Source organism: Nanorana parkeri, unplaced genomic scaffold, assembly GCF_000935625.1.
Source record: "Nanorana parkeri isolate BGI_ZX_2015 unplaced genomic scaffold, ASM93562v1 scaffold586, whole genome shotgun sequence".
Classification (NCBI taxonomy): Eukaryota; Metazoa; Chordata; class Amphibia; order Anura; family Dicroglossidae; genus Nanorana; species Nanorana parkeri.
This window is the reverse complement of record NW_017306854.1, coordinates 435,407-452,366: the sequence shown is the minus strand read 5'-3', so window position 1 is coordinate 452,366 and position 16,960 is coordinate 435,407. Positions and strand designations below refer to the sequence as shown.

General features: G+C 41.7%; 1 protein-coding gene across 1 annotated transcript in view; it reads right to left on the bottom strand.

Moving 5' to 3' along the window:
* Positions 1-1,053: 1,053 nt before the first annotated feature.
* Positions 1,054-16,960, bottom strand: part of PRX (periaxin) — a 37,144-nt gene continuing 21,237 nt past the window's right edge. The window contains exons 2-7 of the mRNA XM_018562579.1: positions 14,970-15,025; positions 14,249-14,350; positions 12,228-12,341; positions 11,339-11,498; positions 9,205-9,398; positions 1,054-7,497 (exon numbers count right to left, since the gene is read on the bottom strand). Of these exons, the coding sequence (XP_018418081.1) occupies positions 1,423-7,497; positions 9,205-9,398; positions 11,339-11,498; positions 12,228-12,254 (6,456 nt within the window). The 5' untranslated portion in view covers positions 12,255-12,341; positions 14,249-14,350; positions 14,970-15,025 and the 3' untranslated portion in view covers positions 1,054-1,422. The remainder of the gene's footprint in view (positions 7,498-9,204; positions 9,399-11,338; positions 11,499-12,227; positions 12,342-14,248; positions 14,351-14,969; positions 15,026-16,960) is intronic.

Below are 16,960 nucleotides of genomic sequence, written 5' to 3'. Positions count from 1 at the left end.
AACGCACTGTAATAGTGTGAACTGGCCCTCAAAAAAACTGACAGACACACACAACCACAGACACAATCTCACAGACATTCTCACACACACATACACACTCCCAAAAAAATTATGATTGAGATCCACCCAGTCTCCCTATCTTACAAAAACTGAAGTAGATCCTCAGCCTGGGGTCCAGTGTGGGCTGCTGTGCTGTGACGGAGCTCCATCCATATGTGCATTGCTGGTACAGCTCCATTGTATGCCCTGTAGTGGTGCCGGGTCCATCACACCTATATTAGTTTGTTGGACATCCTACTGTATTACTGGCACCCCCTTTGAGGCTGTAACAGCCTCCTCTCTTCTGGGAAGGCTTTACACACAATTTTGGAGTGTTTCTGTGGGAATTTGTGCCCATTCAGCCAAAAGAGCATTTGTACACAGGGGCAGAATCATGAAAAGAAAGAAAAAGAAAAGGTCCTTCCCCAATGTGTCTCCACAAGGTTGGAAGTACCCAATTGTCTAAAACATCTTAATATTCTGTGGCATTAACAGCACCCATTACTGGAAACACCTAAAATTAATCATTTGGAGGGATGTCCACATACCTTTGTCTATATAGTGTATGTTCGAAAAAAGTACAACACATAAGATGTTTTCCCCATAGTTGATAATGCTATGGTACTTGAACCGAATATTAAAGGAGATCCTCTACCCAGCTGTAGATTTGTCATGCTTTGAATTATGTTGTCTTTTCAAACTGTGGCAAGTTACGTCTTGACAACCCTTTTAAACAGTAATGCTGGCAGAACCTTACTCCTTGCAGTTTTAGGATTAGCCATCTCATACTACTCAAACAGGTAATTTAAGTGCTAAGACAGTCAAATATCAAACAACAAGAAGAATTCAGTAATATTCCCCATATAAGTGGATATTAATTTACAACTTCCCTTAACGAAAACTGGCTCTGGTAAATGTCATGGAACAATTTGGAGACTTGGATCAGTGACCCTAAGAACAAATTTAAAAAACGGCTCTAGAGTAGTAATTTCTGGCAGCAATATCCCTATACTGTCTCACTAAACTCTGTATTTGTGATAGTAATGCCAAATGACAACAAGAAATGCTCTCTACAATACTACTCACCACAGCATTTACTAAAGAGAGAGAACTCTAAATCCATAATGTGTGACACTAACGCCATGTTCTTCTAGTGTTGTTCTTAAGTCACCTAAGTTGTGTTAATTAAAGTTTGATTTAATCTGATCAATTTCAGAAACAAGTCAAAAGGATCACCTTCACAATGATATCTTTAGCACTCTTCGAAAAGAGCTGCAGTAGGGGTTAGAGTGGAGAGATTACCTTGGGAATGTGAGGCCTGCAACTACTAAGTACTGTTGTTATACCAAGTGTTTGGCAAAAAAAAAAACTGTTCTGATTGTCTTATATGGCCAATGTCTTCTCTGTTACAGTCTCTGTCTTGATCTGTTTTGTCGTTGTAACTTTCAGGAAGCCCAGAGTAGTATCTTCCTCCTTAGTTATCTGTTCTTCTTGATGTGTGGTGAAACTCACTTGCGGCAGGCTGATCTTGAAACTTTCTTGAGAACCTTCTTCTGTGTGTTTGATTATCTCTTTAGAACTGTCCACCTCTGTCCCTGCCTTGGTCCCCAGAGATAGTTTTGGTATCTTATATTTAGCTGATTTGTCTTTGCTGGTGCCCCCCTCTGTGTCTTCTTCTATGCCAGTATTGTCCACTGTGTACTCTCCCTTGGATTTACTTGACAAAAATCCAAGTGAAATGCGACCGCTTCCTGATTTTGAGTCTCCCTCCCCAACGTTTTTTGCTGCTGCTGTATACTCACCCTTATCTTTTTTCTTGAAACCAGAGAAGGCTATTTTAGGAGATTTAAATCTGCTTGAGAACGAGCTGTCACTGTTGTATTCTTTAGAGTCCAGTTCTTCCTTTTTCACCAATTTTAGATTCATTTCAGAATCAATGTCTTTGCCTTTGTATGGTGAAGAAAATTCAAGTTTAGGAAACTTGAGTTTTCCGACTTTCAATGCACCATCCTGAGATCCATTTTGGACAGATAGCTCATGCTCACCATTCAAGTGACCAGAAGAACCAGTTCCATTTACATTAAACTCTCCAGAATTTGTCTTTGAGGAGGAAAACCCTAACTTGGGAAACTTAATCTTTGAAGACTTCCCTGAGCCATCAGCACTAATATCGACATCTGCAATCTCAGGCTCTCCATTGACCTCTGCCCCCTTTCCCTTTCCTCGTGACCGACTGAAAGAAGGTTTCATTTTTATTTTTGGTAACTTTATCTTCAGATCTGGTCCTTCAATTCCCAAACTTGTATCTACATCAGATGTTAATAGGCCTGTAGTTTTTTCCTTTGCTTTTCCAAAAGAGAAAGTCTTTTTGGCTTTCTTTCCTTCATAACCTTCCTGGTGGCCTGAAGTCTTTAAAGTTATGTCACCATCATGCGTATCTGACTTTAGTTTGGGTGCAGAAAGCTCCACATCTGTCACAGCTTTTGGTAAACTCACAGCAACTTTGGGGAGTTTCACCTTTAGTTTCTTTTCAGTATCATCTGTGGTGCCATGGTGTTTGTGTTCCTCCTTGGTTTTACTGCTCTTTTTTAAAGAATCACCTCCTTCTGTGTCCAGTTTTGCACTATCCACTTCATATTCACCATGTGCCTTGATCTTTGGAGCAGAAATCTCTAAATCTGGCATCTTAAGGAAATACTTATTTGCCTCTGACTCCTCATCCAGAGACACCTCCATTTCATCATCTCCCTTCCTTCCTGGTAATCCAATTGTTGGCATCTTGATTTTTGGCATTTTCAGGCCCACATCTATTTCTAAATTCTCAATGCTTGATGATGCAGTGCTTTTTATTTTGGCCATAGTACTTGCTTGACCACCTTCTAAAGACACCGATGCCTCACCATCACCTCCAGAAAATCCAACATCAGGCAAAGAGATTTTTGGCATTTTGAACTTTGTACTGTCCTCAGATGGATGCAGTGGCTCAGTAGCAGCATCTGCACTGTCCTTAGTAATTCCAAACAAAGGCATCTTGATTTTGAACAGTCGCCCATTTTCAGAATCTTCATGATCTGAAGCTTTTGCATCACCTTTCATGAACACTTTATAGTCACCTTCTTTCTCAACATCTCCTTTTTCCTTAAGAGATCCTACTTGGAGCTTAGGCATTTTAATTTTAAAGCCCATAATCCCTGAATCAGAACCATCCACTTGTTTGGAAGCCTTAGCATCTACTTTAACTGTGTCTTCTTGTACACCAGAGCTGGGACTCCCAAATTTAGGTAACTTGATTTTTGGCATTTTGAGTTTTAGATCATGTTGCTCACCTTCAGAAACATTTAAATCTGCTTTTGGTGTCTTCCATGTACTTCCAACTTTTACATCATCGTTGCCTAGGTTGATACCTAGCTCAAGTTCTGGAGCCCTTACTTTGGGTGTAGACATTTTTGGTAGTTCTACAGAAGGCAAAGTATATGCTGCTTCTGTAGATTTTGTTTCAGCACTTGAACCATGCATTTTTAGTTCACTTTCAATAAATGGTATGTCTTCTTCATCTAATTTGACTTTGGGAAATGAAATATCAACATGTGGCATTTTCATTTTTGATCCTTTTAGGCTGGTGTCTTCTTTGGCCTCTAGCTCCCCAAACCTTGGCAGTTCAATCATTGGCATTATCAATTTTGCAGTAGTCTTTTCCAAGCTAAGACCAGTTCCAAGTTCTAAAGAGGAGTCCACACTTGCTTTGGGTAGACCAATGTCCAACTCTAAATCGGGCAAAGAGACATCAATGGATGGTATTTTGGGTATTTTTAAATCACCTTCATATCTTTTAATATGTGCATCAGAAACATCCACTTCTGCTTTGGGTAAAGAGGCAGAAATATCTGGTTTAACACAGGGGACAGAAATTTGCAAAGCGGGAACATCCGTTAGGGCAGAGATCGCCAGAGAGGGAATCTTCACCTTTTCACTGAGCTGAGCCTCAAGGCTTTCCAGTTTCTCCGATATTTTTGTGTCTGTCTTTAGAAGAGTGGTTTCAGCTGCTTGATCACCCTTTATGCCAAAAGAAGGCAATGTAACTTGGGGTACTTTCACATGCACGTCCGGTAGATGAATGTCTTCTTTTGAACCTGTTAGTGTAACATCAGCTTTAGGTGCCTGCACTTTTGGAAGGGACATTTTAAACATAGGCATTTTAATAAAAGCCATTTTTCTGTCATCGTCTTTCCTAACTTTTGCTTCTTGTGTAACTGCTTTTGCTTTCTTTGTTTTATCATCAGGAGACTTGAGCTCCACTTTTGCTCCAACAACATCAGCATCTTTTTTTGATATTCCAAAGGAAGGCATCTTGATTGCTGGCATTTTCATTCTCAGTTCTTTGCCTTTTCCTTTGGCCTCAATACTACCTTCGGTAGACACATCAACAGTCTTTGTTTTTTTAGATGGAGAAACTTTAGATGCAACTTTTCCTTTTTCTGCTTCTTCATTAATTCCTTTGTCCTTTCCAAATTTTGGCAAAGAAAATTTGGGAAGGTTCAGCTTTACATCTGGAATGTCTATTTCCGGTGGTTTGTCTGAAAATTGGCATTCTTCACCTGCAATATCTACATCCAACTTTGGGACAGAGATGTCAATAGCGGGTAGTTCAAATGATGGAATCTTCACTTTTCCATCACTGGATAATGCTACTTGGCCATCAAAGGACTCCACCTTCCTTTTACTAACTTTTTTGTCTCCTTCACCCTCAACATCTTGCTTTGCTTTTGGGAAAACTATTCCAAATTTAGGCATTTTCAACTTTTGTCCTTTGACTGCAACCTCTGTATCTTTGTCTGTGTGCAATGTTTTTATATCTACCTCACCACCTTTCTTCACTTTAGGGCCTGAAATGCCAAGTTTGCGAAAAGAAAACTTTGGACCTTTCCATTTAGCTTCAGCCTCACTGGAAACATCTACTGCTAAATCCTCTGTACCTGACAGCTTCACATCAGGAATGTTGGGTGCAGCGATTTTAACAGAAGGAAGTTTAACTGACGGCAACTTCATTTTAGCCTCTATATCTTCCACATCAAGCTTTTCCAGTTTTACTTTAGGGAGCTTGACATCAATTTCTTCCTTGAGCTCAGGTCCACTGACTTCTATGTCTGAGGCTTTGCCCAATCCAATCTCAACTTTTGGAAAGCTCATTTTTACACCTTTACCGTCTGTGTCCAGTCCAGGTCCCTTCGTGTCTACAGTAACATGTGGTAAAGACAAATCACCTGGGATCTTTGGAACATCAAGTTCCACAGCCATATCTTTGGCTACTTCACTCAATTTAGGGAGGTTTAGCTTGGGCATTTGGAATTTAACCTCAGTTTCATCAGCAATAAGTTCATCAGTTTTCATTTTTGGCAGGTTTAAGTCGACTTGAAGACTTGGGGCATCTATCTCAAGAGCAGGCATTTTAATAGAAGGGAGACCAGTTTTTGAGTCTCCCATTTTCCCATCAAATGCTATTGCATCAGACTCCACTTTTGGAAGTTTCATTGCTATTTTTGGCTTCTCCAGTGACATACCGCCATCAAGTTTAGGCAATGTTATGCCAACTTCAGCAGATTTGATCTTGGGAATAGAAATATCCAATTCAGGGATGATTTCTTTATCTTTCATAGTTGCATCACCTTTTATTTTTGAATCACTGCTTGGAATGTTGATTCCAACTTTCGGAGGAGATGCATCAGGTTTACTAAGCTTTGTTGAGATATCTAACTTGGGTAGGGAGACTTTGGGCATTTTCAGTGTCAATTCTGGACCTTCCAGCTCAGGTGCATTGATGTCTATCTTAGCGGTGGGAACTGTAACTTCCAGTTTCCTTGACTCAGGGACTTGGACTTGTGGTAATGAAATGTCAAAAGATGGCAACTTAACAGAGGGAATTTTGAATTTCCCTTCCACTTCTGTAGATGGTTTCTCTAGAGCATCGGTCTCTGATTTCTCCTTGGATGACAATATTCCAAAACTGGGCAATTTTATTTTGGGCCCTTTCAATGTAAACTCTTCATCTTCACCTTTCCATACTACTTCCTTTACTTGGACCTCCAGCTTATCACCTTTTAAGCCCACTTTAGGTAGGCTAAGTTTTGGCATTTGAAGTGTCACATCAGGAATTTCAAATGTGCCCTCTGCATCAGATTTTTCTGTCTTCACGTCACTAATATGGCCTCTTGCAGCATAAGCATCCTTAACTTTCATGCGTACCCTAGGGGGGCTTATTTTTGGCATTCTTAATGTCACATCTGGAACTTCTACTGGCTCAACAGTAATGTCTCCTGTTTCCAGCTTAGGGACAGCTACATCAACATCCATTTTTGGAACAGATATTTCAAGAGATGGCAATTTTATGGCACTTTTGCGTTGACCATCAGGACTGTCTCCTTCTGCTTTACCTTTAGGTAGAAAAATATCAAGTTGTGGTGTTTTTAGAGATGGTATTTTTAACTTATCAGAAACTTTCATCTCAATATCTTTTTTCATTTCTGGAGGTGTTCCTTTCAAACCAGCTTCTGGGGTTTTGCTAGACATGCTAAATTTTGGCAGTTTGATCTGAAATCCATGGCTAGTGGTTTCAAGAGGCTCAACTTCTACTGAACCTTCAATTTTTGGCAGACTCAAATCGATATCCAGTTTAGGTGCTGCTATTTCAACAGAGGGTAATTTGATTTCTGTTTTGGATCTCCCATCAACCTGAATAGCAATATTGTGCTCCTTATCTATGTGAGGTGTACAAATACCAACTTTTGGCAGTTGGGGAATGCTGAGCTTAGCATCTGGAGCATCCAAATCAACAGAAGTTGTTGGCACCTTGATTTCAACATCTGGAATTTTAACAGCAGTGCTCAGCCCAGGTGTTTTAGGCTTTCCAGTAATATCTGATGTTTCCATTTTTATAGCTGGTAGAGGTATGTCAAGTTCTACTTGAGGTGTCTTGAAAATGGTTTCTTCTTTGGTTCCAACTGCAGCCTTTGGCATAGACACGCCAACATCTGGCTTTGATATGGTCACATCTATTTTGGATTTTTTCATTTTAGGAACAGAGATACCAAATTTAGCTGAAGATTTTTCTTTAACGTCACGCTCAGCTCCAGCTTTTGCTTTGGGTTCATCTACAGAAATTTTTCCAGTAGTATCCTTGGCCCGAAATCGTGGGAATTTCATCTTTAGCCCTTTCTGTTCTTCAGCTGCAACTTTTGTGGAAACCTTGGTAGTCTTGGTGACAGCTTCCCCTTCTGCACCACCTTTTGTTTTTAGTAGCTTGGAGAATGTGGGGAAGGAGAACTCAACATCTACTGGTGAAATGTCCATATCGACAGCAGACAGTTCAGAGCCTTTCACAGCTTCCATTGAAACCTCAGAGTCCTTCACTTGACCTGGCTCCTTCTTCTTTTTCTTCTTCACAGGTGTGAGGCTTTTCACAGACTGAAAAAAAAAAAACCCCATACTGCTTAGCATACATTTAAGATTTTGGATCCAACATTTTACAGCAGTTCATATATCAGAAAGATAACATGTTTGTTTTTTTGTTGTGTGTTGCAAATTGATGTTGTGTCATTTTTTCAAAAATGTAACATAACTGAAGAACTAAACTTAACAGTAAGTTATAATGCACTCTTCCCCTGCATACTTTAATATTACTGTCACTCTCCTGCTGCTCCATTTAACTTTGGTAGATGAAGGAATTAACTGGTACATCCTAAAGCCCTGTGTAAGCTACAATTCTGGAGACAAGAAGCTCATGGGTGCTGAATAGAGAAGCAGGGGAACAAGGGCAAGGTACATATATGCTGCTGAAGCAGGGCTAAACTAAAATGACCAAGCTGCTTTCACATAATTTTTATATTTTGTTGACTGATTTGTTATATATTTTTTAAATAATGTTTATATAATTTGTTTTACAAATAACAAAACTTAGTACAAGGTGCACCCATTACACTGACTATGTAGATAATTCTAGGTTTTCCATAGAGAAAATACAGCAGTAGCTCCAACCATTGTGATTCTCTTTCTAGTATTGAAAATGTGTACAGAGATGTACAGAACAGAGATGGAGGGGGGCAGAACTCATAGTTCTAGCCGACCTGTGACAATGAGACTGTCACAGGTCGGCTGAGTAGATCGAGAAGTGAGCGAACACATACTGGCGTTCGCTCACCTTTCGATCCTGTCACAGCTCTCTGCCGTGACAGTGGAGGGGCTGGATTCCCCCCTCCCCGGACGGGGGAGGGGGTGGGTACAGCTGGCTCTGCCTCTAGATAGGCAGAGCCAGCTGTCACTCACGCAGCTGGGCGGGTTCAGACATAATTGTCGGGATCCGCTTCAGCTGCAGCGTCTCAGTATACAGCGAGCTGTAGCTCGCGGTATACTGTGGCGTCTCAGTATACCGCGAGCTGTAGCTCGTGGTATACTGAGCGTAGGGTGACATGAGGACGCTAGTTTGTGGGAAAAGCCCTAGTTTGTGGGAAAAGCCCTAACCCCATAGTTCTCCTTTAATCTATTCAAGTCTGTACAGAAATATTTTTTTTTGGACAGCAATTAACAACTGTCTGATGAACATGTGAAAAGAAACCTAGACTTTTGCTTGATGGGTTAAAATGTGAAAACTTCATATACATACTGGGGGGAATTTATCAAAACTGGAGCAGACAAGATCTGGAGCAGTTGCCCATGGCAACCAATCAGCATCTCTCTTTAGTTTACTTAGGTAAATATATACATGTGCTCTGAAAAATGTATGAATGTAATTAATTTTAGGTAAACTGCATTACTTTATTTTTAAGTCGGGGCTATAACATTAAAGGGGAACCTATAAAAGTAAATTATATGTTATTATGTTAAAACTGGATTTAGACCTTTCATAACATTGTCTTTATGACCATATACGAGTCCTGGTACAGACATGTTGCTGTCAGTAAAGCTTGAAGCAGAATATGTTCAAGAGCACCCAAACCCAAACTGGATTTCATAGTTTTGGTTGTAATGGAGCTTGGCTAAAAAGCCAAGATCTACAAGCATCCTGAACAACTGTAAAGTTTAAGCAAAATACTTAACCCCAACCAACGCTATCCATAACAGAAACAATCAGTCTCAGTTTGTCTGCCTCTATAAGCCCTATTTTTTCCAACATACCATTTTTGGCATCTTGGCCTTTGGGCCTTTGACCTCTACAGCCCCAGTGCCTGGTGACACTGTGACATCACTAGATGGCACTGTTCTCTTGAGGCAATAGGAGACTTTGTAACGTTCTGCATACTGTAGGATTTTCAAAGCATCTTCATACTTAATGTTCTCAAAATATACTCGGGCACTGATGATCTGGTCCCCTGTGACATTGTAAAGGAGACAAAAGGAGGAATTAGCACACATGCAATAATTATTCTATAGAAAACAGAATGCTCTACACCCAGTTAATTAGTATTGCAGATGTCCTGTACAACAGGTCTGCTTTTTTCATTAAGAAGGGAGCAATACTGTAAAAAGCATATTTCCATATTTGCAGCCAAATAAAAAAAAAAATACCCCACATATGTTTGTTATGGGGTTCCATCCAACCAGCACACCTAAAAATAATTTAAACAAATATTTCTTATACGCTGAGCACTAAACTCTATATGCAGTTTGTATTGTTCAGAATAGCTTAAAATGTGCTTACTTAAGGTCCCCACACACCTTACGATAATCGTACGATAATCGCGGGAAATCCCGCGATCGTACGATTATCGTAAGGTGTGTGGAAGCCGTGCGACCTCTACTACTGTAAGGTCGCACGATTTTTTACTTACGGACATGTTCGAAAACCCGCTGAGCATCGTACGATGTTCGGCAGGTTTGTGGCATGTTCGTACCATAAAAGCCGTATGGGCCAGTGTGCGCAAGCGCACACTGCCCGTTCGGCATTTGCGGTAACCGGAAGCCCGCCCCTCAGGGGCCGTGGCTTGCGATCATCGCAAGTACGATCTGCCAATGCAAATAGGCAGATCGTACGTTTTTTTAAGTACCTTACAACCATCGCAAGACAAAAGTCTTGCGATGGTTGTAAGGTGTGTGCCCAGCCTAAGGGACAGACTATTAACATACAATGCGTACCATGCCTTGATATCTTTAACTTTTTGTAAGGGCAGACAATGTGCACATGTAGTTTACAACTGATAATGAAGATCTTCAGTACAGACAGGGTTATTCATTGGAAACATAACTTAAGTTTTCAGAAAAGGGCAAGTAAAAAGTAGCCATTTTTAATGTATTTGTTGCAGTATAACAAATATACTGTAATATAGGTGTTATCCACATTTGGCTGCAAAGGTGGAAATACACTTTACTGTGAGCGGAATCCCTAGCTCAGGGCACTGGGGGTGCATGCTCAACATGTGATGTTCAGTGCCCCAAGTCCTGAGCAGTGGCGGAACTACCGCCGGTGCAGGCGGTGCCGGCGCCCGGGGCCTCAGGCTCTGGGGGGGCCCAAGCAAGATGCCGGCCGCCGGATCAGTATCCAGCGCCCGGCATAATGCCGAAAGTGCAATCTTTCTGCCGAAACAGCGGCACATCCCTGCTTTCTTTTCTCCCCGCTGGACGCTGCTCTGTGTCCCAACGGGGAGGAGAGAAAGTGACAGCCGGCCGAGCGCTGCGAAAGGAGAGCGCTGTGTTTGTGGGTTTATGGGGGGGGGGCCCAAAAAAAAAATCTTGCACCAGGGCCCTTTGTTCCTTAGCTCCGCCACTGGTCCTGAGGCTGCAAACCACACTCCATCTAGTTGCACCCCCCACAAAATATTGGTTGTGGGCAATTTTCCCAGGCAGGGTTTTTGAAGAAAGCAGAGCTCCCTCCCCCAAGCCACTGTGTATGCATTTCACCAGAAGGAAGAGGCGACATTTAATGTGCACTTCCAGTGGTGGGGACTTATTGCTACTGCATGTGACCATTAGCCTGCCTGCTTGCTCCCCACCTGCCCACCTGCATAAGGTTGCTGCTGATTGCTTGTGAAGTGGGGACCACCAACATAATGGGGCACACTGAGCTCTGACAACCAGTGTAAGAGAACACACTGAGCACTGACCATCCAACATATGGGTGCACATTGAGCACCGATCATCCATGTTGACACACTGAGTGTTGAGCACCAGTGTAAAGGGGCTCACTGAGCAGCAGTGTAAGGCTGGGTATACACAGTATTCCTCAGTGTGCCCCAGGTCTTCTAATTTCTGATTAACACTCCTGGCCATTCCAATCTCTAATGCGTTTTCAACCCCACCCCATTAAATCATTCACCTTCTTGCAGAGGCAGATTTTTGAAAGCTGGGGAGTCTTTGTGGACATCCGATATGAACAGTCCTTCTCTTCCTCCTCCAGAAATGATGATGCCACTCATTCCAGCCTGAGCCTCTGTTTCTACAATAACCTCTACCATCTCTGAGGCTCTTAGCTTCTCCTGGTAGCAAAAACATTGAACAATGGTTAAACAGATCTGTCTGATGAAAGTACACATTTGTCTGTCTAAAACTGACTATAAACATCTTGATCATTACTCAGTTTAGCTAATTTTAGTAAGATTAGGCAACAATCATCTCCTGCCTATCTGTGCTTTAAGAGTTTCCAGTCTACAGTATTCATCAGTCAGTTTAACATCTTTTTGAGATCAGATGTTAATGAAGATTGATGTTTTATTAAATGCTAAGGGCATTTAATGATCATCGACTGATTGAAAAAGCCAACATTTAACAGAATGCCTACATGCAAATCAGTTTGCAAAGCATGCCTGCTGGCAACACGTGTGCACCAGAGTATTTCAGAAAGTTCTATCTCTGCTATGAGAGAGAGGGAGCCATTTGGCAGCCACTATATTTTGAAACGTCAGCAGTGACTATTTACGGTATATATCTGTACAGGTTTTGTTAAGAGCCTACAGTTTGCGCAGCGCTTTAAAAAATGGAGGGAGACAATACAGGTAACAAAACAATTTCAATACAGGAGGGTTAGGAGGGCCCTGCTCGTGACAGCTGACAATCTAGTAGGAGAGGCAAGTGATACAAAATGTAATAATTGTGTGAGTTGATTTAATGGAACAAGTGAAAGGACGATTATGTACTGTATATAAATGTATATGTAAATAAAGAAAATATACAGTATATAAAAAAAAAAGCCAAACATTCCCTCTTACCTCTGTGATGTTGATCTGAGTCTCCATCGCAAGTTCCTCTGTCTCTGCTGAGTTTCTTTGTCCTTTCAGTAGTAAAACTTTCTTTAGCTCCTCGTGCAGCTTTTCCTTCTGTGCCTAAAAACAAGATCAGAAACAGCAGTTGAGCCATCGTTCTGTATTACTGAAAGGAGAAGCAGTTGGTATTCGTGAATCCAACACACTCGAAGAAACAATGCACCTAGTTCAAGCGATGTTACCAATACTTAGCTGAGGTTGGTTGGTTTTGTTTGTAACCAGTTCAATGTTTAAACGACTCTGTCACTAATTGAAATAGTTGACAAATAGGCCAGCCTGTAAAGGAAAGGATAGATACTGACCTGTCCCACTTCCCCTAAATTTAATATTTGCTCCCTTTGTGGTGTGTGGTGTCAGATGCCTGATCCACCACTATGGTTATTTCACTGGCCCCTACATCTTGACTGTGTCCTGTAGTGATATAGAAGAAGGAGAATGGAACCACTGACCATAGAGAGGGAACAGGCATCCAACGCTCCTGGAAGTGTTAGATGCAACAGATTCCTCTGCACGCTTAGATCTTTTTGGCATGGTTGACAGGACAGGTGAGTGTTAACTAAAAGCACTCAAAGCCCTCTCAATAGACAGACAGGTAGCGATTGGGTAGATCTTAGGATCAGAGAGGCACAAAAGAACTGTATGTGTAACACAGGTAAAAAAAGGCATCTTACCGTGTCTGCTCTTAGGCAGTACTTTTACTATAAAATATTTAAAATGACTGACAGGTTCACTTTAAACAATACAACGGATTAAGGCCCTTTCACTGCTCAGAGCAATGAGCAATGGAACTTTAGTGATCCTCACAAATGGTTTAGACAGGAAACATCAGGAATTTGACTCACAGGAAAAGCGTCTTATGTTGATGTTACACATTAGATAATTGAGCACAGGCTAGATCAGGAAACACAAGTAAACGAGGGAATAGATAATTGGGTCAGAGGGGCTGAAGACTTCTCTGAAAAACATTACCCATTCACTTCTCACATTAAAAAAAACCTCAAAGAATGTTGATGGTAAAATCAGAAATGACTTGAGAAAACTAAAAGGTAAAGAGTGATCTTGTACAAGCCCCTAATTTGCTTATATTGTTCCAAAATAATGTATTTCATGAGATCTCTTCACAAGAATTGTAATGCAAAGATCTGTATAAATAAGTGTGCTGTCACAGTCTCCAGTTAGTCCAGTTCCTAGCTAGACTCTCCCTGCCTTTCCCTTCTGTACAACTTAGTTTCATGTTCCTAGCAGACACAGGGCTATGGAAAGTAATTGTCTTCTTACACATCAAAAGACAGCAAAAAGACCCTCTGTACTGCACTTATCTGAAGTAAAGCTATGTTGGATTCAACTTCTTTGTCGTACTGAAAAGTTAAGCTGCCTGTGGACCCCGCCAAGTCACCAAGTGGCCCTACTGTCTGCCCATGGCAAACACATGCAGCCCATGGCAAACAGATAAATGTCAGGTTTTTAATGTCTACACCCAGAAACAAGATTGTACACCAACAGGCTTGAATTTATGGAACTAAAGGTTTACAATTCTCAATGGGTTAACTGTGCCCCAACTGCACTTTATAGCTTCTTGCATATGCACTGTCAGATGATATATCAAAGTTAATATCTGCATTTCATTTAGAAGTGGGATTGAATACATTGAGGCTCCCAGGGGGGGCGTGCGGCTCCCGGGGGGGAGGGGAAGGTTGTTTTGCTGCCGCTGCCTGATTGTGACTGGCCCGGATCGCTTACTGAGGCAATCCGGGTCGGTCGGATCTATTTCCATTGGTGGTCCCTGAACCTGGGCTCGCGTGCCAGCAGAGAGGGCCCCACGTGCCCTCCCTGGCAAGCGTGCCATAGGTTCGCCACCACTGTACTAACATAACACAGGATGTGAGCTGGAGGGATGACCCCAATCTCTGCTACTTCAGCCCAACATCCCTTTCCCCTCCTTGCAATGAATGAGAGGAAATTCTCACCGCTCGATCTGCGTCTTTGATTTCCTCTAGGGACAGGTGGGGGCGGCCGGCGGGGGGAGACCTCTGCTTCAGGGGGCTGAACTTCTCTGTTACATTTGCTTGCTGTAGAAACAAATAACATGCCATTAACAAGGTAGGTGAAGGGCAATCAGTTAAACAGAATCCTAGATTTAGAGAAAAGCATTCATGAAAGGTACACAACAAGGGTCTGTGTGGTTTCGGTGGTGTGCCAGTGTTCTGGAGAGCTCCAAGTTTTGCCCTTTTCCCGAGAAGCCCAAGTGTCACTGTTACGTTGCCCCCTGAAACTTCCAGTTCTCAATGTACATTGTTCTAGGGCACCACCGTGTCCATGGATGCAGATCTGGGCTTTATTCCACAGGACATAAGGTGCAATGTGTACTTACCCCAACAAAACAACCACATTAAACCCCAAAATGTCAGCGCGCAATTGTGCTAGGATATCAGCTACCAGGATATAGTTGTTCTACCATCGCATGTTGATGGAAGCAATGCGATATGTCAATCCAAGAAGGAAAGTTAGCATATCTGGAGTGACTTCTAACTCTGTCAATTGAAGAAAAACAAAGTGAGTGGCCTCCATCCAAAATTGACCTATACCCAGGCAATCCCAGAACATACAGTATGTCTTGGTTATTTGAATTTAAAGGAGCTTCAACCCAGGTTCAGTCGAGAGCAGAATGCATATAATGGAAATACTTACTGAGGGTTCAGACGCTTTGCTGACCGCATGTCTCTCGAATCTGTCTTCCTCTACACCTGTGAGAGGAACACACAACCATTATTGGGAGAATTTTATTATATTCTCAGTGATAGTGATTAGTATCATAAAAGTATTTAGCATTTTCTTCTTTTACAAAAGTAGTCATACCAATGAAATCTTATTTCAAAGAAAAAACCTTCACTGGACCCTACCAACCTCAATAATTTCAGACCTATCTACTTACTCCCATTCACCTCTAAACTACTAGAACGCCTTATCTACAACCGCCTGAGTTGCCACCTCGCATTTAACAACCTTTTGGACGCCTTTCAGTCCGGCTTTCGCCCCAAACACTCCACTGAAACCGCCCTCCTAAAACTCACCAATGACCTAATAACCGCTAAAAACAACGGCCACTATTCCTAACTCTTGCTATTAGACCTCTCTGCTGCTTTTGACACTCTTATATTGTAAAGCGCTGCGCAAACTGTTGGCGCTATATAAATACTATGTAATAATAATAAAAATAATAATATCCCTGTACAATGCATGGCTCTTTCATTTCTGAAGATGTTGATACTCTGTCTAAGTGTACAGATGAATAATTTACTTCCATGAGACCATATAGAGTCCTGCAGGACTGTTACCCCATATTTCCCTGTCTTTAACTATATAAGGGTTAAGCTGCTACGTAATTTCATTTATCATGCTCTGCAGTTTTCTACAAAAGCTTATCACGCATGTTACAATCTGATTATACAATCTTCTTTAGATCTACCAAAAAAGTATGTAGTGCACGGGTCTGCCTGATTGGATACAAATTGATTGCATAGTTAAAGCAGTATTACACTCTCAATCTTTTTTTCTATAATGAACCCCGGTCATGCAAATATACACTGAGTGGCCGGATTATTATGAACACCTGACGTTTGTAGGCAAATTAGCTATAATTGGGTATAATTTTGCGCTGAAGTTGCTAGAGGGCCAGACCATTATAAATAGGGAAGCAGGTTGTTTACCACGACAGTAGAAGTGATTTTTTTTTCTGAAGATACGGGTAAATAGCGGAATTTAACAGCCTTTGTACGTGGGATGATTGTTGGCGCTCTGAGCCATGGAGCGAGTATCAGCAAAACAGCAGAATTTGTTAAATGTTCAAGAGCAGCTGTTGTTAAAGTGTTTAAAGACTGGACTGTCAGCTGAAAATCTGGGTCTGAACGTGCGAATTGCGGCAGGCAGCGACTAGTCAATGTTAGGGCAGAACGGAGAGTGGCAAGACTGGTACAAGACAACAGAAGCGCAACAGTGCAGTGTCAGATTCCTCGCATCACCTTTCAACATCTCGTGGAGTCACAAGGCGGCCCAACAAAGTAATCTCGTGGAGTTATCTTGTGGCCCAACGAAGTACTGATGGGGTGGTCATAATAATCTGGCCACTCAGTGTACATTGCCCAGCAAAGCATTTATTTATATTTTTTGCCCAAGCACTTACAGTTATCATGTTTCCAAACCGCTTCAACTCTTTCTGCTCAGCTTCCCTGAACTTCCTGTCTAGTACAGGATCACAAGGGACAGAGAAGTCTCCAGCAGCTGTCCATCTACTAGCTTGGAGAAGGGGAAGGAAATTGTGAGGAAGGAGGAGAGAGGAGCTGGGGGAGGGGAATGGCTTGTCTTGCTGTCCTTTTGTGTTTGTGGAGACACGCACAGCTTACTAACACACTCTATAGGATCCTGCAAGGGAAAGGAGCCCCCATAAAACAGGATATCAAGGCCAGTGCTCAGTGGACCAGCTGATTCAGCAGGAATCTAAAAATTTTAAACAATAAGGAACATCATCCATTGTAAGTGGTTTAATCAGCATTTGAAATCGCTTAAAAACATTTTGACTTTAATATCACTTTAAGGTAGGTCTTCATTTTACAAAGATTTGGTAAATCTAAAGTTGTTTGTACAGAGATTGTATGATAGAATGGTAAAGTGTATGGTGAGCC